The sequence below is a fragment of the Natator depressus genome, chromosome 3 (assembly GCF_965152275.1).
Source record: "Natator depressus isolate rNatDep1 chromosome 3, rNatDep2.hap1, whole genome shotgun sequence".
In the NCBI taxonomy this organism is placed as follows: Eukaryota; Metazoa; Chordata; order Testudines; family Cheloniidae; genus Natator; species Natator depressus.
The window spans coordinates 105,981,727-106,006,230 of NC_134236.1; the positions used below are offsets into that span (position 1 = coordinate 105,981,727).

A 24,504-nucleotide genomic window follows, 5' to 3' on the forward strand; every position below is an offset into this window, starting at 1 on the left:
TCTCATATGAAGTAATGTGGGAATGATCCATTTCTTATATGGCAGTCCATATCTTTATGAAACACATGCAAAGAAAGTAGGCCATCATTTTCAAACCATCCATAATATGGATTTAGGTATCTAGTTTTACACCCTCACGCTTCAAATTGTTGGCCAACAGACATATGAAAGATGTCTTTTCTACTTAAGGATAATTCATTTGGCAAGCCACACAAAATATATTCATCAAAAGAACCAGGAAGCAAAGATGATGGATCAAGAGGAGTCAAGACTCTATAGCTTTGCCTACTTTTTGTTTGTACCTCAGAAAATATGGTTTCATAGCCCTCACCTTATCAAAAACAATACTCCAAAAGGAACGGAAAGCTCCCTGACTTGCTGAGTGAAAAACAGAATGTTAATCCTAATGAAAAAAAAATTATCTTTACATGGTGAAGCAACTTTAAACCTACCTATTGTTTGTACCTTGCAGTTAATTCTCAAAATATGCATAAGACATATTCTGTTTGTGGTGTCCACAGATCCTTCCATATACTTTTCTTGGGACTCATCTTGGTATCAAGATTGTAGCTGACTGACCAGGAGTTCTCAAACTTCATTGCATCTCAACCCCTTCTGACAACAAAAATTACTACAGGACTCCATGAGGGGGGAATGAAGCCCGAGCCCCGCTGCCCCGGTGGGGACCAAAGCTGAAGCCCGAGCCCCGCTGCCCAGGGCAGGGGGGAGCCAGAGCCAAAGCCCAAGGACTTCAGCCCTGGGCGGAGGAGGGCCTGTAGCCCAAGCCCAGCCGCCCAGGGCTGAAGCTGAAGCCAGCCCTGGACGGTGGGGTTCGGGCTTCAGCTCTGGGCCCTAGCAAGTCTAACGCCAGCTGTGGTGACTCCATTAAAATGGGGTTGTGACCCACTTTGTGGTCCCGACCCACAGTTTGAGAAGTTGAGAACTAGATCCCCAAAGTCACATTGACCCCAAAAGTCACATTGACGCCAAAGTCTAGCTTTCCTTATTTTGCGTTCTTTGCCATGATTCCTGTCATCAGAAGAACGGAAAAGGATGACAGCAAAAACGAGTGAAGGGGGGGAGAAGCAGAGAATGATAAAATATCTATGTAATAATAAGAATGTTAGGCAGCTGCTGAGTGTCCTCAGGTTGCATAAAGAGACTGTAACAACTCTGTTGGGGTTTGAAGAGGTTTCTATTCATTTGTGCAAAAATCCCATCTTCTTCTGTATTAAGTCAAATTTAGATAATGGCATCCGTCTTCTGTCTATTTTTTCTTTTCTTTTTTTAAGAGGACTTTTATTCCTCATTTCCTCGTCGTGAAATGGGACGAGCTAATCACTCTGTTTTCTCTACTGCCTGCTTTTACTGAATGTCATTTAAGTGCAAAGCAAATGGGATGGTAAAGAGGATCACACATTTGAAATCCATACCATTTTCAGGCAGATGCAAAATAACACTGCTATAAATTACAGAATAACATGCAGGTAAACTAATGCAGTTCTCCAAACAGAATAATAATGATGATGATGATGATAAAGTCTTAATATTTGTTTTTATCGTTGTTGAACATTCTTTGTTTCTGTTTGTCAGTGAAAATCAGCAACTGCAGCTTCTCTACCTGGAATGTATTCTCTCAATGCTAAATAGTTCCTCTCCCAGCATGCACAATCACAGAGGATTCACTGACCTTATTTGGTGAGTACACATGTTTTGCACCTTCCTATGAAGAGAACTGGAGTTTAGATTTCCACCGATTAAATGTTTGGGGGTGGGGTTGGGGATCACCTGAGCAAACATCACACACACACACCCACACACCCACCCCCACCCCCCCGATTCGACATTATAGAAGCCATGCCCAGCCCTCACTGGAAAGCTCATCATTAACACTTTGTTGGGTAATACAGGTTGCTGAACACTGGGTCCCAGCTATAGGAGACCCTATAGTAAATCTCATCATTATCATGGAATCCCAGTTATTTAGGCCTTAACAGGAATTCATTGATCACTTTGTGTATCTTTTTGCAACAGTGCAGGATTGAACTCTGCACTCCACATACAAGTTTTATTTAAATTCGACCGAAAGTGACTGGGCTCAGGAGTGGTACTTATGTAATAGGGAATAATCATTTGCAACACTGAGTTACTGACCTGTGTTATGCAGGAGGGCAGATTAGATGATCCTAATTGTCCCTTCTGGCCTAAAAATCCAAGTCTAGTATATTCTTGAAGCCTCCGGGTTGATACCACCAAGATCCATTTTATCAAGTTATTCCCCTGTCTAATGGACCTTACTGCAAGGTCCCCTTTTTTTCAATTTCAGGCCATTAACTGTTTTACTATATGGTGTGCCACCTGCTCAGATCACCTGAACTAATCCTTACCCCACTTTCTGACTGTGGCAATGCCCCTCTATACTATTTAGATGTTTGGCTCCCAAGAATGGTGTTAGAAATAAGGGAAAAGTGTAATTAACACAAAGTCTACCAGAGTCTGCGAAGCGCAGCAATGTCCAACCTGTGGCCTGCGAGGCTCTAAATCTCCCTTGAGGATGACTGTGTTGAGAAGCAAACGTGTATGTGATTGTGAATTGAAAATGTGTTCCATGAGCTTACTGCACCCTGTGATTTTTAAATAGAAGTGTTTGAATCAAACCCACCTCTGTGGGGAAAAGGTAGGGGCATGGCTTTTCCAGCTCCCTTCCACCACTTCCTCTGCAGCCCTAGGCAAGGCTCTGGCAAGAGCCAGGGAAGTTCTAAATAGCAGCTGTCGCTTCCCCAATGCAGATGTTCAATGGCTACCCTGAGGACCACCTACTGCATCACAGGGTTGGAAGGACAGAGTACTTCTGGCTACTCCATTGCCTGCTCATTTGAGTGTTGGAGCCCTGCCGTGAGCAGGGTGGGAGCTTTCCTGGTGCTGTACAAGCCTAAGAGAGTGCCTAGCATGCGCATGCACACATACAAACCCAGGAGAGGGGAGAAGGAGCTGAGAACCTACAACTGGTTACAGCTTCCTGATTCTCTGCCCCAGTCCTGTCACAGGTTAAAGCAGGCTGACGACTATGCTAACTTGTCCCGGCTGCTGTATGGTCCATCAGGGACCATGTGCCAGCTGGGAATAGCCAGAGTGCAGCTCATTCCAGCCACCCTTCCCTCTGCACCCCTGACATGCCCTCTGTGCCAGACGGTGAAGAGAGAGAGGCACAGGAGTCAGCTGTACTAGCTCTATGCCGATAGGGGACTTTCTCACCATAGGGGAATCCCCAGCTGGGGGCTTGCTTGTGATTTCTGCTGCTTTAGGCTACTCCTTTTGGCCCTCAGGCTGAAAAGATTGGACAGCAAGAGTGTAGAGCTTCTTAATTTGTTAGTCTCTAAGGTGCCACAAGTATTCCTGTTCTTTTTGCGGATACAGACTAACACGGCTGCTACTCTGAAAACAGTCAGCTAGAGAAAGAAGACAGTAGAGGGTAGATAATCCTCCCCATTACAGATATGTGCAGTATTTATGTGCACCTGGTACTGAGGGCTAGAAGGCAACACTTTTAGTACGATGGCTGTGATGGATTGCAAAGAAGTGAGTCCTTAGAGAGAGGCTGGGGATGGGAATAACCAGTGTGTCTCAGAAAAATATACCGTATCTGGTGCTGAAAAGTATTATACATGCTTACGGTGCAGTGTGGCACCTAATTACATCAAGTAGCATCAAATGGCCCTTCCCATTGTGTGCTGTATCTATATTGTGTAATAGATTTGGATCAGAGATTTAAGAAAGTAGCATAAATATGTTGCTTTAAGCTATTAATTCTCTGTGAGTATTTAAAAAAAGTCATTAGAAGGGACTTGAATGGCAATGGGATACATACAGTCGCTTTCGCTCTGGGTCACTGGTTTGAATCCAGCCTTGGCTGGCACTGGGCTAAAAGTCTTTACCAAGTCTTTATAATCCTGGACGAGTTCTCCCTGGATCCCATGTGCCCTTAAGGTGGCTGGGGCTGGATAGAGGCTCTCTCTCTTGTAACCAAATAATGGATCACCTGATGTGGGATTTGGAGCCACAGAGGAGAGTCACCTGATGGAGGGGGGACTAGAATTTTATCAAAGAAAGGCTCTTTTAACAGCTGTTTCGGTGGGAGATCAGACCATGAGAGGACTGACCAAAACCCAAAGGGCTCAGAGTGGTGAGGACGCAGAGAGGGTTTCGCATGCAGGTTTTGTCTGTGAGTAAAGTGTGATGGATTTTAAAACTCCTTTACAAAGTCTGTATGTCCCTGGCTTTCGTTGTCACGTGGTCCCTGAAAAAACAACAAAACCTGCATGCAAAACAGCTCCAGAGATACAGGAGAGTTGAGGTGTAGGGGTTGAAAAGGGTTGTAGGCTATTGTAAAGTTGTTTCTGGGAGATTTTTTTCCTGTTTCCACCTGTTCATTTTTCTCTTTCCCCAGGAAGCAATTGTGTCCAGCCCTTGTAGTAATCCTGGGAAATCCAATCCATGACAAAACAATCACCTCTGCCCACAGTAGCATCTGTCTCGAGGCCGATTCACCCTCCTCAGGGGTCGCTGATCATGGCCGAGGGTCAGGTTGCTCCTCCACAGCACCCGCCCTCAGTGGCCCTGTTGCTCGGACCATATATTACATTGCAGCGGAACTGGTTCGATTGGTGGGGTCAGTAGAATCCATGAAACCTGTGCTCCAGTCACTCTATCACCGTGTGCTGCTGTATCCCCCACCCCAGCACCGAGTGGAGGCCATCAAGATCATGAAAGAGGTAAGAAAATTGAGACATGAATTCAAACAAAGAGCAAGTGTTTACTTCCACTACAAATTGTTAAATTATAGTGAGGTGTGTGTAGACGTCCAGTATATGAGAGAGCCATGTGGACATCAAAATAATCCTTTCTGATCAGAGCTGTTACAGTCAAGGCTACTTTGCCAAATGTATTTAGGCTGACCAACACTTAATACTCCTTTCTGATCATATTTGCCTCAAATTATGCCAGCTGCCTTGGCAACACTGGAATTATTTGTGCTGTATTACTCTGTTGGGAGCAGGTCTTATGACTGAGGCATGACAGCCCTGATGGGTGATAGCAAGTAAAATGATTCTGTTCCCAAGTTCTCTGGCATCTTTTTCCACCCTCTTCTATTGCTAAAAAGAGGCAGTCAGCCTGGCACTGTAATATTCAGAAAGCCAAGATGGATATATCTTTTGATTCAGTGCCAGGTTTTTGAGGTGCAATAGGATGGCTACGAGGTAGCTGTCAGCTTCTTGCAGAGCTATGCCAACTCCAGTCATTTCTCTAACCACTCTGGAAAGCATCTCAGGACCATAGACACTAGAACAGGAACATAAGAATGGCCATTCTGGGTCAGACCAATGGTCCATCTAGCCGAGTGCTCTCCCCTTGGGGGGTTCCAGAACTAGCTGCTCCAAGAAGCAATCATTTACAGAGTCTAGACATTTTATATCTGCATCTTCTCCTGACGTGACATATGCCCAGTCAATATGAGGATGGTTGAAATCCCCCATTATTATTGTACTTTCTATTTTTGTATCCTCTCTCATCTCCCAGAGCATTTTCACCATCCTGGTCGGGAGGTCGGTAGTATGTTTCTACTGCTATATCCTTATTATTCAATCATAGAAATACTATCCATAGAGATTATATGGTACAGTTTGAGTCATTTAAGATTTTTTACTGTATTTGATTCTATGCTTTCTTTCACATATAGTGCCCCTCCCCCACCAGCATGACCTACTCTGTCATTCCTATATACTTTGTACTGTGGTATTACTGTGTCCCATTGATTATCATTATTCCACCAAGTTATTGTGATGCCTACTATATCAGTATCCTCATTTAATACAGGCACTTAAGTTCACCCATCTTAGTATTTAGACTTTTAGCATTTGTATACAAGGACTTATAACATTTGTCACTATTTAGCTGCCATTATGTGATATAACTGAATGGTACTCTTTTTCATTTGACTGTTCTCTTCTTTATCAACTTCTATCCTCTTCTCTTTTCTAGAGAATCCCCATTAATAGATCTTCCCTTAAGAGATGTCTCTGTCTGGATCATGTACTCCTCCACACCTGGCAGTTTTCCCTAGCCCTTAATTTAAAAACTCCTCTATGACCGTTTTAATTTTACGTGCCAGCAGTCTAGTTCCATTTTGGTTGACGTGGAGCCTATCCTTCCTGGATAGACTCCTCCTTTCCCATAAAGGTTCCCCAGTTCCTAATAAACCTGAACCCCTCCTCCATACACCATCGTCTCATCCATGCGTTGAGATCCTGCAGTTCTGCCTGAGTACTGGCCCAGTGGACGGAAGAGGAAACATTTCAGAGAATGCTACCATGGCAGTCCTGGACATCAATCTCTTACCTAGCAGCCTCAATTTGGGCTCCAGGACCTCTATCCTACCTTTCCCTATGTCATTTGTACCTATGTGTACCACAACCACTGGCTCCTCCCCAATACTGCACATAAGCCTGTCTAGATGTCTCAAGAGACCCACAACCATCGCATCCAGCACGCAATTCACCATGCCATTCTCCCGATCATCATAAACCCAGCTATCTGTATTTCTAATGATCGAATCCCCCATTACTATTACCTGTCTCTTCCTAATAACTGGGAGAGCCACCAAGAATCAAAAAACTTCCATGGAGCTTCTTTGAGCTGTTGTTTAACTCCATGGAGCACCTTTGCTGGAATTGCACTTTGCTCTTTACTTTACAGTCTCCTTCACCTGTTGCATAACAACAGTCTCTACCTACATTATAGTGAAAAAAAATATAATACATTTCACCCTGAGGGCACTTTTATAGCTTAAGCACACAAAAAACAGGTTGTGTAGGAGTGAAGTCTCTCTAAACAGAACATACACAGTCACTAGGTTAGTCTTCAACTCATTGCCGTTCTGTGTGTTTGCCTTTCTTTGTGATTTAAACAACAACAAAATGTAAACCTCAACCTAAGCTTTTCCGGGGGCTTTGAATTATTGTTAAGGTTTTATAACAGGCCCACCGTCCCCAAACACCTCCTTGTGGCCTTTCGGATGGCCCTCTGACCAGGTTCCCTAGAAGCCCAAATAATGCCCATTATTGATTAGTAACTCACAAATTCTCCACTCAATCATATTCCGCCCCTCTTGGAGGGGTAGAAGCATGTTTCTTCAGTCACGGTCTCTACACCGAAGGATGACAAACAAAGAATATCATAAACTCTCTCACCCCTGCGGCCTTATGACTTCAGTCTTCCTTCCTGTTCCTCTTGTTCCTTCATTCTATTCTCAGGACACTGACTCACAGGGCCACCACCTTTGAGTGTTGCTCCTTCCCAGGAACTAATCCATCCCTGTGGCTTTCCCAAATCCCCTTATTTCTGGCTCTAGACAGCTACTTCTCCTCCCTAGGACCATCTCTCCTTGACTACCCTCAACTCCCTGTTTTAACTTCCTCTGTCAGCCTACCACACCCTCTCCAGATGTACCAAATTAGGTTAGTCACCTCCCCAAGTGTTCATTAGCTCCCTTTCCTAGGCAGATTTTCTTTACCAGCCCCACCCTAGGTAATGGACCAAATCTCCTTAAAGGGCCCAGTCAACCTGTAACAGGGTTCTTCAGGCCTGACACATGTCCCATCCTCTTGTTCCCTCTCCCCAGAGAGGCACACTACCTCCACTTTTATCTCCTGATTGGAGTTAACAAGAGCCACCAGCTGCCACTATGAATCAGCAGAACTTCTTCTGCATTTTTATGGAAGATCCTAGCACCTAACAACTGGGTGACTCAGCAGAAGATCTCCTCCTGTACCCCCAACCCCCTAAATCCTGCCCTCCCTGTGCAGGATCCTCGATCTGTTATACTGTCAAAGGTGTTTGCTTTATGATTAATCTTTGAATTGTCTCCTATGCAGTTTCTCTGCATTTACTTTTTGTCTATACAAAAGTACAAAATGAAATGTGAAATGTCAGTATTTTTAAAGCATTGTAAAGCATTCTGTATTTGATTCATAGTTCAATGTATGCAGTTTCCCCATGTCTTCCTCTTTGTTTAAAAAGAAAAGAGAGAAAGAAATGTACCCTTAATAAATGAAATAAGATATATTTTTCTTTGATGTGACCCGTCCTTTGACAGTGTTAATAGCTCAGTTCCTCCTTGATCCGGATTACTCCATAGAACAAAGACTCATTTATTTGAGCTGCATACTGTTTAGATAACCCTTGGGTAACTTGGATTTTCTTTTCTTTTAGATACTAGGTAGTCCACAACGGCTCCGTGATTTGGCAGGACCCTGCTCCTCTGAATCAGAATCCAGAAAGAGGTCAATCTCGAAAAGGAAGTCCCATCTGGATCTTCTCAAACTGTATGCTTTATTTCCTTCTTTAGCATCTTCTCTTTTAGGTGTGTACACTTGTGACAGTTGAGTAGCTACTGAAAAACCACCCTACCAGGAACGTACACAAATGAGAACCATGTAAACTTTACTAGCATTTCTAACTAGGGAGGAACAGAGCTGTGAAAATGGAGGAGGAATAAAATGTAGTAAAAATTAGTTTCGTAGGACCAGATTTTCAAAGGTGTTTATGTAACTAAAGATACAGATAGTCACCTAGTGGAATTTTTTAAAACACCAAAGCACGTTAGGACCTAACTCCACTAAAATCCTAAATCCACCTAAATCCCTTTGGAAAATCTGGCCATTAGGTCCTGACCCTGAAAAAAAAATGCACATGCTTAACTTTAAGCATGATTAGTTCCATTAGATGTTAATGGGGCTGCTCACAAAATTAAAGTTAAGCACATACATAAGTGTTGCAGGATCAGGGCCTACAACAGGCCATTGTAGCTCTGAATACACAAGAAGAGCAGATCTGTTGTGTTAGAAGGTATCGTTTTGTATGGGTGCTTTTAAAAATAGAGATTCACTTTACATAATTTTAGTTTTAGATCTCTTGATTTGCCATTTTAAAATTGAAGTTAATTATTTGGGGATATTAACTTTTTAGTATTTATTTATATATTTTTAAATTCAAGGTCACCTTTAAAGGAACATCAAAGTGGTGATTTGCCATGAACAGTCTTGAGCAGGACTATTCCACTGTCTTGTTTTTCTGCTTATTATGAAAATTCATTATGTATGTTAGCAATATCAGCTTACTCTGGCAATCTGGTTAATTAACTAGAATAAACTTCATTTATTTTTTTTTTTTGAAATTGTAGTATCATGGATGGGATGACTGAAGCTTGCATAAAAGGTGGTATTGAAGCATGTTATGCCTCCGTTTCTTGTGTCTGTGCCCTGCTCGGGGCATTAGATGAACTAAGCCAAGGGAAAGGCCTTAATGAAGAACAGGTCCACCTGCTACTCCGACGCCTGGAAGAATTGAGGGATGGGGCTGAGACAAGCCGAGACTCCATGGAGATCAACGATGCTGACTTTAGGTGGCAAAGGCGCATCCTGTCATCGGAACGTACCTCCTGGGAATCGAGAAATGAGAAGAGTCCTGACATTAGCATTAGTGTTACCACAGATACTGGTCAAACCACTTTGGAGGGAGATATGGGGCAGACTACTCCAGAGGATAATCCTGAAGATCAAAAAAACTCTTTGCAGTCTCCAGCTGGCCAAGACTTTAAAGAGATTGAGTGTAAAGAGCCAGAGTTGGAAACAACAGAGCAGCCAGATGTGGTTCAAAGGAGTCACACCGTTGTTTATCCAGATATAACTAATTTCCTGTCGGTTGATTGCAGGACACGGTCCTATGGATCCAGATATAGTGAAAGTAACTTCAGCGTTGATGACCAAGATATTTCGAGGACTGAATTTGACTCGTGTGATCAATATTCCATGGCAGCAGAGAAAGACTCTGGGAGGTCAGATGTCTCCGATATAGGGTCTGATAACTGTTCCCTGGCTGACGAAGAGCAGACCCCAAGGGACTGTCCAGGTCATAGGTCCTTGCGTACTGCTGCTCTCTCTTTGAAATTATTGAAGAACCAAGAAGCAGATCAGCACAGTGCCCAGCTGTTTGTACAGTCCCTTGAAGCCCTTCTTCCTCGGCTTATAACACTCCATAGTATAGAGGAGGTGGATTCAGCGCTCCAGAATTTTTCATCGACCTTCTGCTCAGGTTTGAAAGCAGATATTTACTATGCAATCAACATGCAGTATGTTTGAAGAGCCTCTCTTCTAATAAGCAATCATAAAACACTTCTAGAATAGGCAGGCTGATGGTGTACCAAGCATATAAATGTTCCTTTAAACAAACTATTTTTCTTTGGATGGAAACAAAATTATCCAAAATTTAATGAAGTCAGTGGGAGTCTTTCCATTGATTTTTAATAGATGGGCCCTAAATCAATAAAGGGAGGAGATAAACGTTGATGTGGTAGCTAAGTTTCCTGTTATATTGTACTGTACATCAAAAGAGCAGAGTGGGGTAAAACAACCTCTTCTGAGTAAGGAGAGTTTTGAATAGGGATAAAAGGGGCATGAACCCATCTCCTGTTTTAAAACTGATTAAATATAGCTTGCAATGCACCTGCATTAGTATTAACAATTCAAAACCTCACAAAGAAGAAACCAAAGGTCTCACAGTAGTGAATTTTAAAAAGGGCATCTGTTCCTATTACTACTCAATATGTCACCTAAACAGACTCTCATCCCACAGCAAGTGCAAAATAGTCAAGGGCATGGGCATTAGAAGAGGTCAGGTAGTTACACTTAACTTTTCAGGGTGAGGATCTTTGGGAGTTTGATCTTTGCAAATTAAACAAAAGATGACCAAGTGAAGGCTGAGTTTCTGTTGAAAATATACTTTAGGCTAGTATAAATATTTTCTATTTGTAAAGAGATTTCTTTATCCTGACAATGAGCCAACATGCAGATGTTCATTAAAATATATATTTCTCTGTTTCTTAACTGATTTCACCACAACGACCTTTAACCTTGGTCCTCTTTTTCATTCATTTATTTATTCATTCATTCATTCAGTCTCTCTCTTGCACACAAACTCAGAAATGATGCATTATATATCCTTAGCCCAAAGAACCTCACCCAATAATTTCTGCATCAAGCCCATACTTTCTGTTTGAGCTATAGCATCTTTTTTTAGAAAGATATCTGGTCTTGACTTAGACTGCAAGTCATGGAGAATCCACCACACCCATAGCTAAGCTATCATGGTGGTTAATTACTCTCACTGTTAAAAAATTCACCTTATTTCTAGTCTGATTTGGCCAAATATTAAAAAACAAAAAAAAACCCACTCAACAAGTCATAAAAAGCTCCCAAGTGTTTTTTATGTGGGAAGAAGTATCCTAATATTTTCATGGATCCATGGATGCATATTAGCAAGGAAAGTTGTTGTGTCCTCCCAACATCTGTGTGCAAGTCTCAGTTGATGATTCAGTGTTTAAAAGATCTGTTGCTGTTTTCTTTGTGAAGGACACAGGTGGAAAGCTTAGCTTCCGTAAAGAACCCCATTACTAAGCAAAAGATCTGACCGATAGCTACAGTTACATACAGTTAAATCCATTAAGTGTGGATGTTAACAAGCTAACTTGTGAATTTTCAGTAAATCAGTGTTTCTACACAGAGAACCCCCATCCTACCTGCTTTGTTTCATTCATATTTTTTATTATGCACTGGAACAATGCAATACAGTATTATTTATAATAGTGTCTTTCATACCAGCTATGTCCCAAAATACTTATACAATTATAGAATTGAAAAACAGCTGAGAGAGCATGAATTTGTGAGGTATAGAGAAGGTAGTACTGGTGTGTTTTCAGATGAGATTTGAAAAAAAAAAGATGTAAAGTCAGCCAGGTAGAGAGATACAGGAAAGGTAAGAGTCAGAAATATGTCATTGGGAAATCTTATGATTGCAATTTTAATCTTTTTTCCCCCCCAGAAAAATCTTTCCCTATTTGTTGCTGGATCAAAACAGCAACAACAAAAACTAATAGCACTAAGTTGGGTGCTTGTTTATACAGTATAATTTAATACTTGATTTAAGCAAAATATTAAATCTGTGTGGTATGACTTCTGTGACCTGTCTACACAATTAAATGAATTGTTGTCCACATCCAGATAATGCGTTAGTTTGTTATGGATGAAGCTCTTTTTATAATTTAAAATTAGTAACCAATATTCCTTAAACGCAGACACAGCTATTTTCAGAATGGTACCAAGGAGTTAATTGTATCAAAGGAGACCTTGTTTGGATAATCAAGCAGCAATGTTCCCTCTAATTTTTGAGAAGCCATGTGCGCAAAAAATTTCATTTGTGCAGATTTCTGTGTGCGCGGTGTTTCGCCGTGTGCTCAGGGTTTAGGATCTGTGTGCACGCACACACGCGCACAGCTTAGAGGGAACAGTGTCAAGCAGGATGGTTAGCACAGCTTATCAGTCATCTATCATATTCTGTTAGTGGCAGGGTTTTATGGTGTTTATGCCTTGCAAATAGTTCATGAATGCAGGCCTACGCATTAGCTGCCAGTTTCCTTTTTGAGGCTGAGCATCTGCTCAGTCCATTAAATGTATGTGAGGGAACTGCCACTTTCCCATGTTGTAGAGGAATCAGTAACTCTGGGGGCCAGATTTTCAAACACTTTGGGCACACAAATGCATACCTAATTTGCATGCATGCTTAGCCATTTTCATTTGCAATTTTGCAAATTATTGCACTTTTAATTGCAGTTACTGTGCACATTGGTTTGGTGTGCAATTTTGTGTGCATTTTATATGCAAAATTTTGTGCTAAGATAATTGTCCATATTTTCTTTAAAATATCTCTTTAATGCCTTATTCTTTCATGTATCTATGTATCTTTTATAAGCTGACCTTAAGTAGCAAATCAATATATTGTAGCTGCAAGTTTCATTATCATAGTCTCAATCCACCAAAGCACTTAAACACACGCTTAACTTTAAACACATGGGTAGTTCCATTGCAATCACTGGGACTACTCATAAACTTAAAGTTAAGCGCATAGTGAAGTGTTTTGCCAAACTGGGGACTATTACAAGACAAGGTAAAGATTTCTGTCAGGTGTGACCACAGCAATATCAAACAATCTCCCCCTCACAAGTAATATGGAAATCGTGGACACAATACATGTCCAGTCCCATCACTCCTTTTCCACACACACCACTCCCTTAGACAGTTATTCATTTTTTAGACCCACCCATGAACAATTATTCACTTTCTAAATCCGCCCTCAAACAGTTATTCACCTTATCCACGCCCCCAAAGTGACGTCAATGGAAAGTCCAAGGAAGCAGCAGCACAGAACTTTCAAACCCTCACGAGGCAAGAAAATCATTATTTTTTTTCTGTGTGTGTGTTTTTGTTTTTTTTTTTTAATGTTATGGTTTATTGAATTTTTTTTTTAATCTTGTCTAAAAACAGGCATGATCTTTATGGTGGGAAGAATATTCTCACAATAAACCACTGGGTAGTTATCAAATGACTCAACTTTCGTGAAACATTTAACCAACCTCAGAAGTTGTTTCTTGTTTCATATCAAATACTCCTCTAGGATGATCATTATCCCTCAATCAATCAATTAATATTCTATAAGTGGAGTTTAACAACAGAGGTGAAGGCCCTAAAATACTGTGGCCATCTATAGTTTAAAAACAAAAACAAGGATTCAGATAAATATTCCAGTTACTTGACTTATGTTTTCCTACCAATAAGTCAACTAACTCACCCGGAAGAACATGTATAGTTCTCTCTTATATCTGCCAGAGAAGAAGGGATTGTGCCATTAAATACACCTGATTTTCAGAGGTACTGAGCAGTCATAGCTTCTGTTGAAGTCAAGTGGAGTTGGGAATGCTTTGCACGACTGAAAAGCAGCTCTTTGTGCTACTTACATGAGCTGTCCAGCATTTACTGACAATCTGAGGTTAGCACCAAATATTTCTCCCTGTAATTCTAACTTTAGGTCAAAGAGTGGATGATGTTACGGGGCTTGATTCTGCAAGGTGCTGAGCACTTTGCTCCTGATTCCACAAACCATTTAATCATGTGCTTAACGTTAAACATGTCAGATGACCTTTTGAAGTCTTGGACTAGTCATATGGTTAAAATTAAACACATGCTTAAGGACTTTGCTGGTCTAGAATCAGAGTATTCAGCACCATTCAGGATCAAACGCGAGATGGGAATGGAGAAAAATATTGATTATATTAAATGTTCACGATAGACACATATAATATATATTCATTACTACTGAAAGGCCTGTCTTTTACTAGAATTAGGTTACGATTGTTCCAGAGCAAAATCTATTTGAAGTGTGAGGGCTCATTCTGCCTTTTCGTTAGATATGATGTTCTCACCAGGATTTGAGGGGAACCCCAATTTCAGCTTCCAGACTCTGATGAATGCAGACAGTATCTACATGGTCTCGCACTACACCCTTCTCCTCAACCTGAAGTTATCCAACTCTGACTACTACAGGAAGAAACCTGCCCAAGCACCTGTGTTGCTGGTGAGTGAGGAATATAGAACAAACCATGGTGAGAAGTAAAAAGTCCTGTGGGTGGCTGATGATGCAGTATTTATTTTATTTGGAGCAGCTGAAATACGTTCATTTCCTCTCAACCGTTTGAGAGTAGGCAGAGAAACTAACCCGATACTTTCAAATCATGAAGCTACTATACACTATTCACTACATTTGACCGAAATTTGCAAATCATTTTTGTTACACACACCCCAAATGCATTTTTTTGATGAATAAACTATTGGCCAAAATAAATTAACCTAGCTCTAGTTGACATAATTTGGGACAGAAGGGGGGAAACAGTCCTTAACAGTAATGTCAGAGTATTTCGATTCCAGTGACTATCAAAACTAATCGTTGAACATTATTAGTATTTCCCATATGTTTTTTTATCAATTACTATAATTCAATCCTTACAAAATGTCCACTGAAGTCTCTAAGGGGTGCATCCCTTGCGCCAGGCCTGAACTTGGCCTTGTGTGTCACTGGGAGTTTGGCCTGAGTAAGGACTTCAGGAATGGGCCCTGCCTCAGTAAGGGCTTAGTTGGCCCATGAAGGCAGAGCCTTGTATTAGAGGACAGTGCAGAGCCTATGTGCCCCATGGAGAGCAGCAGGTGTCATCACATCTCCCTGCACTCAGGTCCTATTCAACAGGCTGAAGTTGAGGGTGTTTGGCCATGGCCTGCTTCCCACACCCTTTTTGGTCCCGTACAGCCCTGGAGAAGTTTTGAAGGACCAATCCCACCAATTACCTCACCACAGGAACTGTAATTGTGCCTGTCTCCTACATGAGCTGCCACAAAGAGAGGGAAAAGCTCCTTGCACCATCTCACTTGCCATTGTCCAGGTGTGTATGTGCCAGGCATAATCTAGTCCTAGGTCAGTTTTTACTCTTACAGAAGCTCCATATCCCCATCCTTTTCCTCCTCATTTCCTCAGCAGTCTGATGCACTCAGAGAGGAGTAGTGGATCTGCTGGCTGAGGCTTACAGTCTGGTGACTGAACATCATGTTACATTTGGATTTGTATTGTCCTCTGCAGAAGGAGTTTATGAAACAGGTTCAGGCCAGTGGAGTATTGATGGTGTTCTCTCAGGCGTGGGTTGAGGAGCTCTACCATCAGGTACTGGAAAGGAACATCCTAGGAGAGGCTGGTTACTGGGGAAACCCTGAGGAGCACCGTCTTCCGCTCATCACCATGTTGACTGGTCAGTATTATATTACCATGGCCATATGAATACAGTATTATGCTCGTATCAGTACAGATTAACTTCTGAATGCATTCTGCAGATGCCTAAAATATTAAATACTTGAACATTAGGCTTCAGTCAGTTACCTGTAGATCAACATGCCATAGTGCTAAAATATGGTGCTCACTAAAGTGTCAGTGGAGAAGAAATTGGATTCAGTTATGGCATGTATCCAGTTGTTTAATCTGGATCGGACACTCTGTATTGAAATCCTGGATCAAATCAAAAGATACCTGACCGTATCTTGATTCCCTATGGCCAGTGTGACCAAAAACTGAATAGACTCTGAAAGGATTGTGTTGTTTTGTTTTTTGTTTCTTTTGTTTGTTTTTATGGCAGTGCTGCAAGTCCCAATGCAAAGTCATGAACATTGGAAAACATAATTCCAATGATACATTCAAAATGATGGGGTCTAAATTAGTGTGACCACTCAAGAAAAGGATCTTGTAGTCATTGTAGATGGTTCTCAGCAAACATCTCCTCAGTGTGCAGCGGCAGTCAAAAAAGCTAACAGAATGTTAGGAACCATTAGGAAAGGGATAGAAAACAAGACCGTAAATATCATAATGCCACTACATAAATCCATGGTACGTCTCCACCTTGAATACTATATCCAGTTCTGATCGCCCATCTCAAAAAAGATATCTTAGAATTGGAAAAGGTACAGAGAAGAGCAACAAAAATGATTAAGGGTATGGAACAGTTTCCATATTAATAGTGATTAAAAAGACTGGGACTGTTCATCTTGGGAAAGAGACAACTAAGGGAGGATATGACAGAGGACTATAATATTATGAATAGTGTGGAGAGAGTGAATAAGGAAGTGTTGTTTACCCGTTTGCAGAACACAAGAACAGGTGTCATCCAATTAAATAAATGGGCAGCAGGCTAAGCCTCTGACTGCCAGATGCTGGGACTGGACGACAGGTGATGGATCACTCAATAATTGCCCTGTTCAGTTTGTTCCCCCTGAAGCATCTGGCCCTGGTCTCTGTTGGAAGATAGGATACTGGGCTAGATGGACCATTGGTCTGACCCAGTATGGCCAGTTTTATGTTTCTAATCAGAATCAGGGCTCAATTGTGCTAGGCAATGTAAAAACATGCTGTATAGGAACGTTCACTGACTGGTTTGAATGATCAGAGCATGTTGAAAGTAGCTCTGTAGCTTTGTCAGCGACGTTATAGGGACAGATCCTCAGCTGGTGTAACTGAGCTTGAGGGATTGCCTCCAACAAATGCTGAAATGATCCTCTTTTGATATCTTGGAATCAGTGACCTACTGCTGCCCCAAAAATCTATCAGCAAAAATATAAATCTAGGATTTGTGTCCAGAACATAAAGAACATGGTGTGTGCCTTTCAGAAGATTCTCCTTCAGAGTCCCAGAGTGATAAAGATAGAATGTTGTGGGTTAGACTGAGGAAACGGTGTTCCCTCGTGGATCGAGCAGATGGACTAGACCATAGGAGACCTGGATTCTACTCTTCGCTCTGCCATTGACCTGCTCAGTGACCTTGAACAAGTCACATCCCTCCTGGTGCCTCAGCTTCCCCACCAGTAAAATGGGGCAACAACACTGACTGCCTTTGTAAAGCACTATATGAGACCTAAATGTTGCTGCTCCTTAGCAGTTCTGTCCCAAAAAACTGCCTTCTCCGTTCATCAGTGTTCATTAATAACTGAATGAAGTAAATGGAGCTATTTCAATTTACGCCAGGGAAGATGTGGCCCACAGTGTTCTGTAGTAGCAAGCTGCCATTATTGTTCAAAAAATGTGTAGTTTTGGAAAGAAGTCAAAGGGGTTTTTAAAACTTGACCAGCACATGTAGGTAAATACTGATGAATGGGAAAGGAAGCTGCGTAACTGCCTAGGAACAGTGTGGTTCAACACACCAAACTCCTTTGTCACTGCAGGTCTCTCGGGGGGAATCTTTTGAAAAGAGCATTCAATGTTCTTTATGTTCTGGGCTCACATCCTAGATTTGTATTTTCACAGGCAGATTTTTGGAGCAGCAGTAGGTCACTGGTTTCATGATGTCACAGGAATGTAATGTCAGTGTACCCAGGGCTCTGTACAAGCATAAATACTGGGAGTCTGAGCCTGCAGTTTTTCCACTGATTAAACTCTCATTGACTTAGATTGATACTGTGCCAGGGATATGCTGAAATGCTACTGCTGAGACATAACTCTGCTAAGAAGCTAAAAGACCAGAACTCCTCTGACAAACACTTCAGTGCTCCCTTTAATTTCCCTAGAAAGAAAATTTAGGATGAATATTGTGAATGAGGTAGGGATGCCTGTAATATTTTATCAATATTATACATTCTGTTTCTGTGTTTATGTGCAATATGATTACACAGGGCTCATACAAGTAGAGGCTTCTTGTATTAAGGAACAATAACTTCAGATAGCCCCATTTACTGGTAGATAAAGGACAGATGTCATTCATTCTAATGTTTTACCTCCAACAATGCTGAGTTCAGTCATCCAGCTTGTAATAACGGGGGAAGGGCTGGAACACAAAACTTTTGGGATGGATAAAAAGGCAGCCCCCAAAGGCAGAGACTGCTGGGGACCAGACTGAAACCGAATCCCTAAAGTTTGGAGTGTCTGGGCTAACCTACTAGGCCTACCTAAGCCTATATGTGAGATAGATATGTGTGTACATCTTTCATTGTGTTAAAAACCCTTTTCTCTGGTTATGCTTTGTTCCTACTGTTAAGATTAAACAATACTTCGTTTTGAAAAGGCTGTTTTGGGTCACTGTGTTACCCACTGGTCACAGCTCCCAAAGATAAGGCTTGCAGTACCCAAATCCAGATGGGCCTGCACCCCAAGCACCCACTTAGAGAGGCTAGCAGAGTCAAAGATGTGGCTTATCCTAAACTGTGACAAACCCCAGAAGGAAATTTCCTATCAGTGAGGTCTACTGGACTATGGACCAAGGAAAGTGATGGATGCCCTTCTCTTTGAATCATTTAAAGTTGCACTGAAGAGAACATTCAGGGATATCATTCTTATTTACCCAAAGGCACTTTTGCACCCTCATTAAGGTCCCTTCACACTGCCAGAGATGTATAACTGAGAATCATACCCTTTAAAATATACCATCAGAAATTCTGGAACTCTCTTAGTGCAGTGGTTCAATATGAAATGTTCTTCTGACCCCTTGTGTGTTTTTTTGTGGTCTGGCAGACATTGATGGCTTGGGGAGCAGTGCAATAGGTGGGCAGCTGATGGCATCTGCATCAACACAATCTCCTCTCTCCCAGAACCAGAAGACCGATGATTCTGTTGTGGCAGGTAGTGAGTCTGTATTGTGTACGTGTATGTGTCCACCGTTAGTAGGCTTATAATATACAACAGGACCCCAGGGAATTTATTCAAGTGTGCAGTGCCTTCAGACAAACGGGGGACTAAACCCAGTGAAGTTATACCATGGATTAATTTAACCTACTATGCTTAAGTGTTGTAATCACAGCTGGTGCTGCAGCAGGCTTCAGATAGTTTAACTGTGTTTTCATAAAAAGTAAAACACATTCAAGAACAAAAGATCAAACATTTAGAATGTAAAGTGGCCTACGTCAATAAAGCCTATGCTGTAGTCAAAAGATCAGATGGTCCAGCAAGTAACGGAGGAGGAAAAGGACCTTGGAGTATTGGTTGATCATAGGATGACTATGAGCTGTCAATGTGATATGGCTGTGAAAAAAGCTAATGTGGTCTTGGGATGCATCAGGAGAGGTATTTCCAGTAGGGATAAGGAGGTTTTAGTACCGTCATACAAGGCACTGGTGAGACCTCACCTGGAATACTGTGTGCAGTTCTGGTCTCCCATGTTTAAGAAGGATGAATTCAAACTGGAACAGGTACAGAGAAGGGCTACTAGGATGATCCGAGGAATGGAAAACTTGTCTTATGAAAGGAGACTCAGGGAGTTTGGCTTGTTTAGCCTAACTAAAAGAAGGTTGAGGGGAGATATGATTGCTCTCTATAAATATATCAGAGGTATAAATACCAGAGAGGGAGAGGAATTATTTAAACTCAGTACCAATGTGGACACAAGAACAAATGGATATAAACTGGCCACTAGGAAATTTAGATTAGAAATTAGACGAAGGTTTCTAACCATCAGAGGAGTGAAGTTTTGGAATAGCCTTCTGAGGGAAGCAGTGGAGGCAAAAGATCTATCTTGCTTTAAGATTAAACTCGATAAGTTTATGGAGGAGATGGTATGATGGGATAACATGGTTTTGGTAATTAAATATTCATGGTAAATAGGCCCAATGGCCTGTGATGGGTTATTAGATGGGGTAAGATCCGAGTTACCCGGGAAAGAATTTTCTGTAGTATCTGGCTGATGAATCTTGCCCATATGCTCAGGGTTTAGCTGATCGCCATATTTGGGGTCGGGAAGGAATTTTCCTCCAGGGCAGATTGGAAGGCCCTGGAGGTTTTTCGCCTTCCTCTGTAGCATGGGGCACGGATCGCCTGCTGGAGGATTCTCTGCTCCTTGAAGTCTTTAAACTACGATTTGAGGACTTCAATAGCACAGATATAGGTGTGAGGTTTTTTTGTAGGAGTGGTGGGTGAAATTCTGTGGCCTGCGTTGTGCAGGAGGTCAGACTAGATGATCATAATGGTCCCTTCTGACCTAAATATCTATGAATCTATAAGTAGAGAAGGAACAGGGTCTGTTTCCCCCTAATGACAAAGCAGCAGCTGTTTCAATTTCCAGGAAAATGATGGATGCATTTCTTACTCCAGGTGTTGCTTTTGCCCGATACCTTCTGATCGGTTGCTGGAAGAATTTGATTGATACCTTATCCACACCTTTGACTGGTCGAATGGCAGGAAGCTCCAAAGGGTTAGCATTCATCCTGGGAGCCGAAGGCATCAAAGAGCAGAACCAGAAGGAGAAAGATTCCATTTGTATGAGCCTGGATGGACTGAGGAAGGCAGCCCGGCTGAGCTGTGCTCTAGGTATCAATATGGACTGAATTCCTAGATGGATTCATATAATTGGATGAACTTGTGCATAGTAAGTGTTCTTAAGAGGGAGGGGGGGATTTGGAGAAGAGGGAAGCAAACTGGAAAGCACAGTAAAGCTGGTGTAGAAGTCAATAGCTCTGTTCGTGATGCTGTCTGAGGGTAAGACTGCATAAATCCAGTGAAGAAGATACATGAAAATGCTGATTAGCAATAACTGTTGTGCCTCTTTGTAGGGGTTGCTGCTAATTGTGCATCTGCCCTTGCCCAAATGGCTGCTGCCTCCTGTGTTCAAGAAGAGAAGGAGGAAAGAGAAGCCCAAGAGCCCAGTGATGCTATAACTCAAGGTAGCTAGTATTGGCCAAGTAGTCCTTATTATCTAATGTTCCTTATAGTAATGACATTGTAAGGTATTTTGTTATGGGAAAGGTAGGGATGTGGGGATTTCACTGCCACATTACATTGCCATGCAAATATTTGGGAAGTACACCTACACAGGGGAACCATTAAGCTCACACAGACTTCACTGTACCAGGATCTTGTTATTACTTCACACTCCATTTTATTATGTATAAATCTTCTATTGATTCAGTTGAATACCATTAAACTCAAACTGTATTTTAAAGTTTCATCTTTTAAAGTTTGGTGACACAAATGCAGCCGTAGTGGCACCCGAGTAATAATAAGTTATAAAAACGTATATCTTATGTATCTGACGCTACCAGGAATTCAGGATACCAAAATATGCTCAGTCTTACTTATTTTGATTACGTTCACTCAGCTTGCTTATTTACATATACATCCTTTACCATCACATAGGCAATTTTAAACATCTGAGACTATCTCTAAAGTGTAGCAAGTTAAGCTTGATGAAGCTGAAAAAATGTAGGAATGGAATAAGAAGTATGTCACTTCTAGATTACTGCTTCAAAGCCAGTGCAGATCATTAGTCACTCAAAGATGTCAACCTCACATGTTTACTTGGTGGCCTGAGTGAAATGAATTTGGAGACCTCACTCCAGTTCCCACTGGATAGAAGTTCATGACACAAAAATGGCCATCACAACTGGCCCTAAGTGGCAGTCAGCAGAGGCCAAAGACTGAATAAGTCTGAGAGTGGAAAACCTCTGACCCCTAGAAGAAAGCCCTGGAAATGAGACTTGGGGCATATTGGCCAATCAATATGGGGGAAGTAGAACTGGCTGGAGGATGACAGTTCTGTTTCGTGACAACTTTCAAGGTTTCAAAATTGGTGTTTGTTCCACCTTGGTACAGATACAGACCTTTCCAGTGTTTCAGTGAAAAGGAACGGCGTTGAAACGTCTTTTTTGATAAAAAAAGATCAGGTTTTCGATTTGGGTCTCTCTGTTATCAAGTGACCAGGGAGTCCACCCTGGACCTCAGAGACCTTCCTGTCATGGAACTTGTCAAATGTAATACATCTCCATGAAGTATCTCCGCTTCAGTGAAAAGACATTGTCAAAAATGATTCCAACCAGCTGTAGAAGGAAGCTTGCACTGGGTCTTGCAATGCTGCGGCTGTTGTGAATAACAAGAAGATGTGAATCTGTAACGGAGTCAGTTTAGCACCTTCCATGAGCAGTACATTCTCTCACATACACACAAATAAAAAGGGATTTTTTTAAATACATCCGAAAAAGGTGTTTGCTTTTATGTTTTGTCTAAAATGCCATCTTAATATAGATCTCTTTCATATTGTTGTCCTCTCCATCCCCACCATCTGTGAGAACAAATGTATGTTTGTTTCTTAAGTGATGGATGTTCTTAAATGTTCTTTTATTGTTAACGGGACAGTGAAACAGAAAGTGGAGCAGAAGCTGGAACAGATTGGGAAAGTGCAGGGAGTCTGCCTGCACCCTGCTCATGTTTTGTGCATGGATGCCATCCTCAATGTGGGCCTGGAAATGGGAAGCCACAATCAAGACTGTTGGCCGCATGTGTTCAGGTACAGGAATCTACTGGCTTTAGGTCAGAAAATGTATTTTAACAGAATACAACTCCTGCTACCTAGAGCGAGAGAGAAATAAATCTGTATGCATTCACTCTATCATTCTGGGGGGTGCTCCAGTGCCACACACACAAATAGAGTGGACCTAGGAGACTGAGTGCAATTCAGTGGGTGAAAGGAGAATGAGGAGGAGATTTTTAAAAGGACCTAAGGATAATCTTAGATACACCCATTTGAGTGCTTTCCAGTCCTTAATATATTGATCCTCACAGCACTGCTGTGAACCAGGGCAGTGCTATTATCCCCCATAGTACTGATAGCTCCCCTGTGCCTCAGTTCTCTAAGGCCTAGATCCTCAAAGGGTATTGAGGCATCTAACACCCCTGTGCAAGGAAACATAGGAAGCCTGCAGCGGACCCAGGAACTGAACCCAGGTCTCCAGCGAGTGCCCTATCCACTAGGCTATCCTTCCTTTCTAAGGTCATTGAAAGTCCAGGCCTTTAGGAACAACAAACCTCAGCAGGCACTTCTGGAAGTCTCCCCCTCAGACTGTAAATAAGTGCAATATCCCCTTCAGAGAAATTCCAGGCCAAATGACATGATAGCAGACCTCCACTTGCCTGGCACCAGATAGGCTGGCTCCATAGGCCAGAGTGGTGCCAAAGCAGACGTGACCACCTGCCAGTGGTCTCCATTACCATTTTCTTTTTGCTTTTGTGCCCCCTTTTATTGCAATTGGCCTACATCACTGTGTTTTCTAAATGATTAAACTAGCTGCAGAGACAGACACTATTAGAGACCAGTAAAACAAATACATTGGACTTCATTATTCTACAGATGTTTCCAGATTACCTTTAAGGAGCGAGTGCAGTGCAGAACCAAACAGTTCTATAGTGACTGACTCTAGGGATTCACAGTCCATCTTGTCCCATTTGTTCTCAGGGTGTGTGAATACATCAGCACTCTGGAGCACACCCATTTCAGCGATGGCGCATCTCAGCCCCCTCTCACTATAACCCAATCGCAGCAGGCCGCAGGAGGGTTGCAGGTGGATTATCCGTCTGCAGACTCTCCCCAGGAATTGACCCCTGAGCAGGAGACCACCCTGAGCAATAATCCCGTCATCCAGCCCATCTCCATCCAGGACCTCATCAAGGAGGGTAGCAAGGGCAGAGCTTTCGACTTCCGCGGCAGCAGCCTGCTAAGTGGGAGCAATGCTGCCAAGGCTGTCCTTATCCTCTCCACGCAGGCTGACAGGTATGGATGGCAATGTCTGAAACCTGATTTTGGCTTCTCAGAACCTCTCCTGAGCCTTCCTATAAAGTAAAGGAAACAGGCTACCAGTTCTGGACTTTACAAATGTTTATGCCATTTGCTCAGCAGGCAATGCTATAGTTGAGGTGGGGTTGAGATTTCTATTAGCACATCTTATTTTCACATACTCGTAACATGCTAAAAAAATAAACATCTCCTTTTTGCTAAAATTTTCTATGCTTGGGCTCCATCCCCAAGAGGAATGTATTTGTAAATTATGAGGGAAAAAATAGTTAATGCCTGAGCAGTGTATTTCGTATGCTGCATCATTTTTTATTAAATTTAGAATTGTAACACTGTGCACAGGACACAGAATAATACAAATGCTTAATAGCGCTCTTAGTTACATAGGTGTGATTTTTGTAATGCAACTTCACCGTGGATCTTAATAGGCACCTGATCCTGTCTCCTTCAAGTGAAGGAGAGATTTTCTGTTGACTGAATGAGAG

The 24,504-nt window shown here is 42.0% G+C and overlaps 1 protein-coding gene across 3 annotated transcripts in view; it reads left to right on the plus strand.

Annotated features, from left to right (window-relative positions):
* The window catches only part of ARFGEF3 (ARFGEF family member 3), a 127,515-nt gene that overhangs the window by 62,103 nt on the left and 40,908 nt on the right, over positions 1 to 24,504 (plus strand). For 2 of the 3 annotated variants that reach the window (XM_074948501.1, XM_074948504.1), the window contains 12 exons: positions 1,594 to 1,698; positions 4,448 to 4,772; positions 8,269 to 8,381; positions 9,239 to 10,149; positions 13,251 to 13,334; positions 14,354 to 14,520; positions 15,574 to 15,739; positions 18,979 to 19,086; positions 20,551 to 20,766; positions 21,009 to 21,119; positions 22,588 to 22,738; positions 23,684 to 23,998. In XM_074948501.1, the coding sequence (XP_074804602.1) occupies positions 1,594 to 1,698; positions 4,448 to 4,772; positions 8,269 to 8,381; positions 9,239 to 10,149; positions 13,251 to 13,334; positions 14,354 to 14,520; positions 15,574 to 15,739; positions 18,979 to 19,086; positions 20,551 to 20,766; positions 21,009 to 21,119; positions 22,588 to 22,738; positions 23,684 to 23,998 (2,772 nt within the window). The remainder of the gene's footprint in view (positions 1 to 1,593; positions 1,699 to 4,447; positions 4,773 to 8,268; positions 8,382 to 9,238; positions 10,150 to 13,250; positions 13,335 to 14,353; positions 14,521 to 15,573; positions 15,740 to 18,978; positions 19,087 to 20,550; positions 20,767 to 21,008; positions 21,120 to 22,587; positions 22,739 to 23,683; positions 23,999 to 24,504) is intronic. The other variant, XM_074948502.1, reaches the window with a different exon arrangement.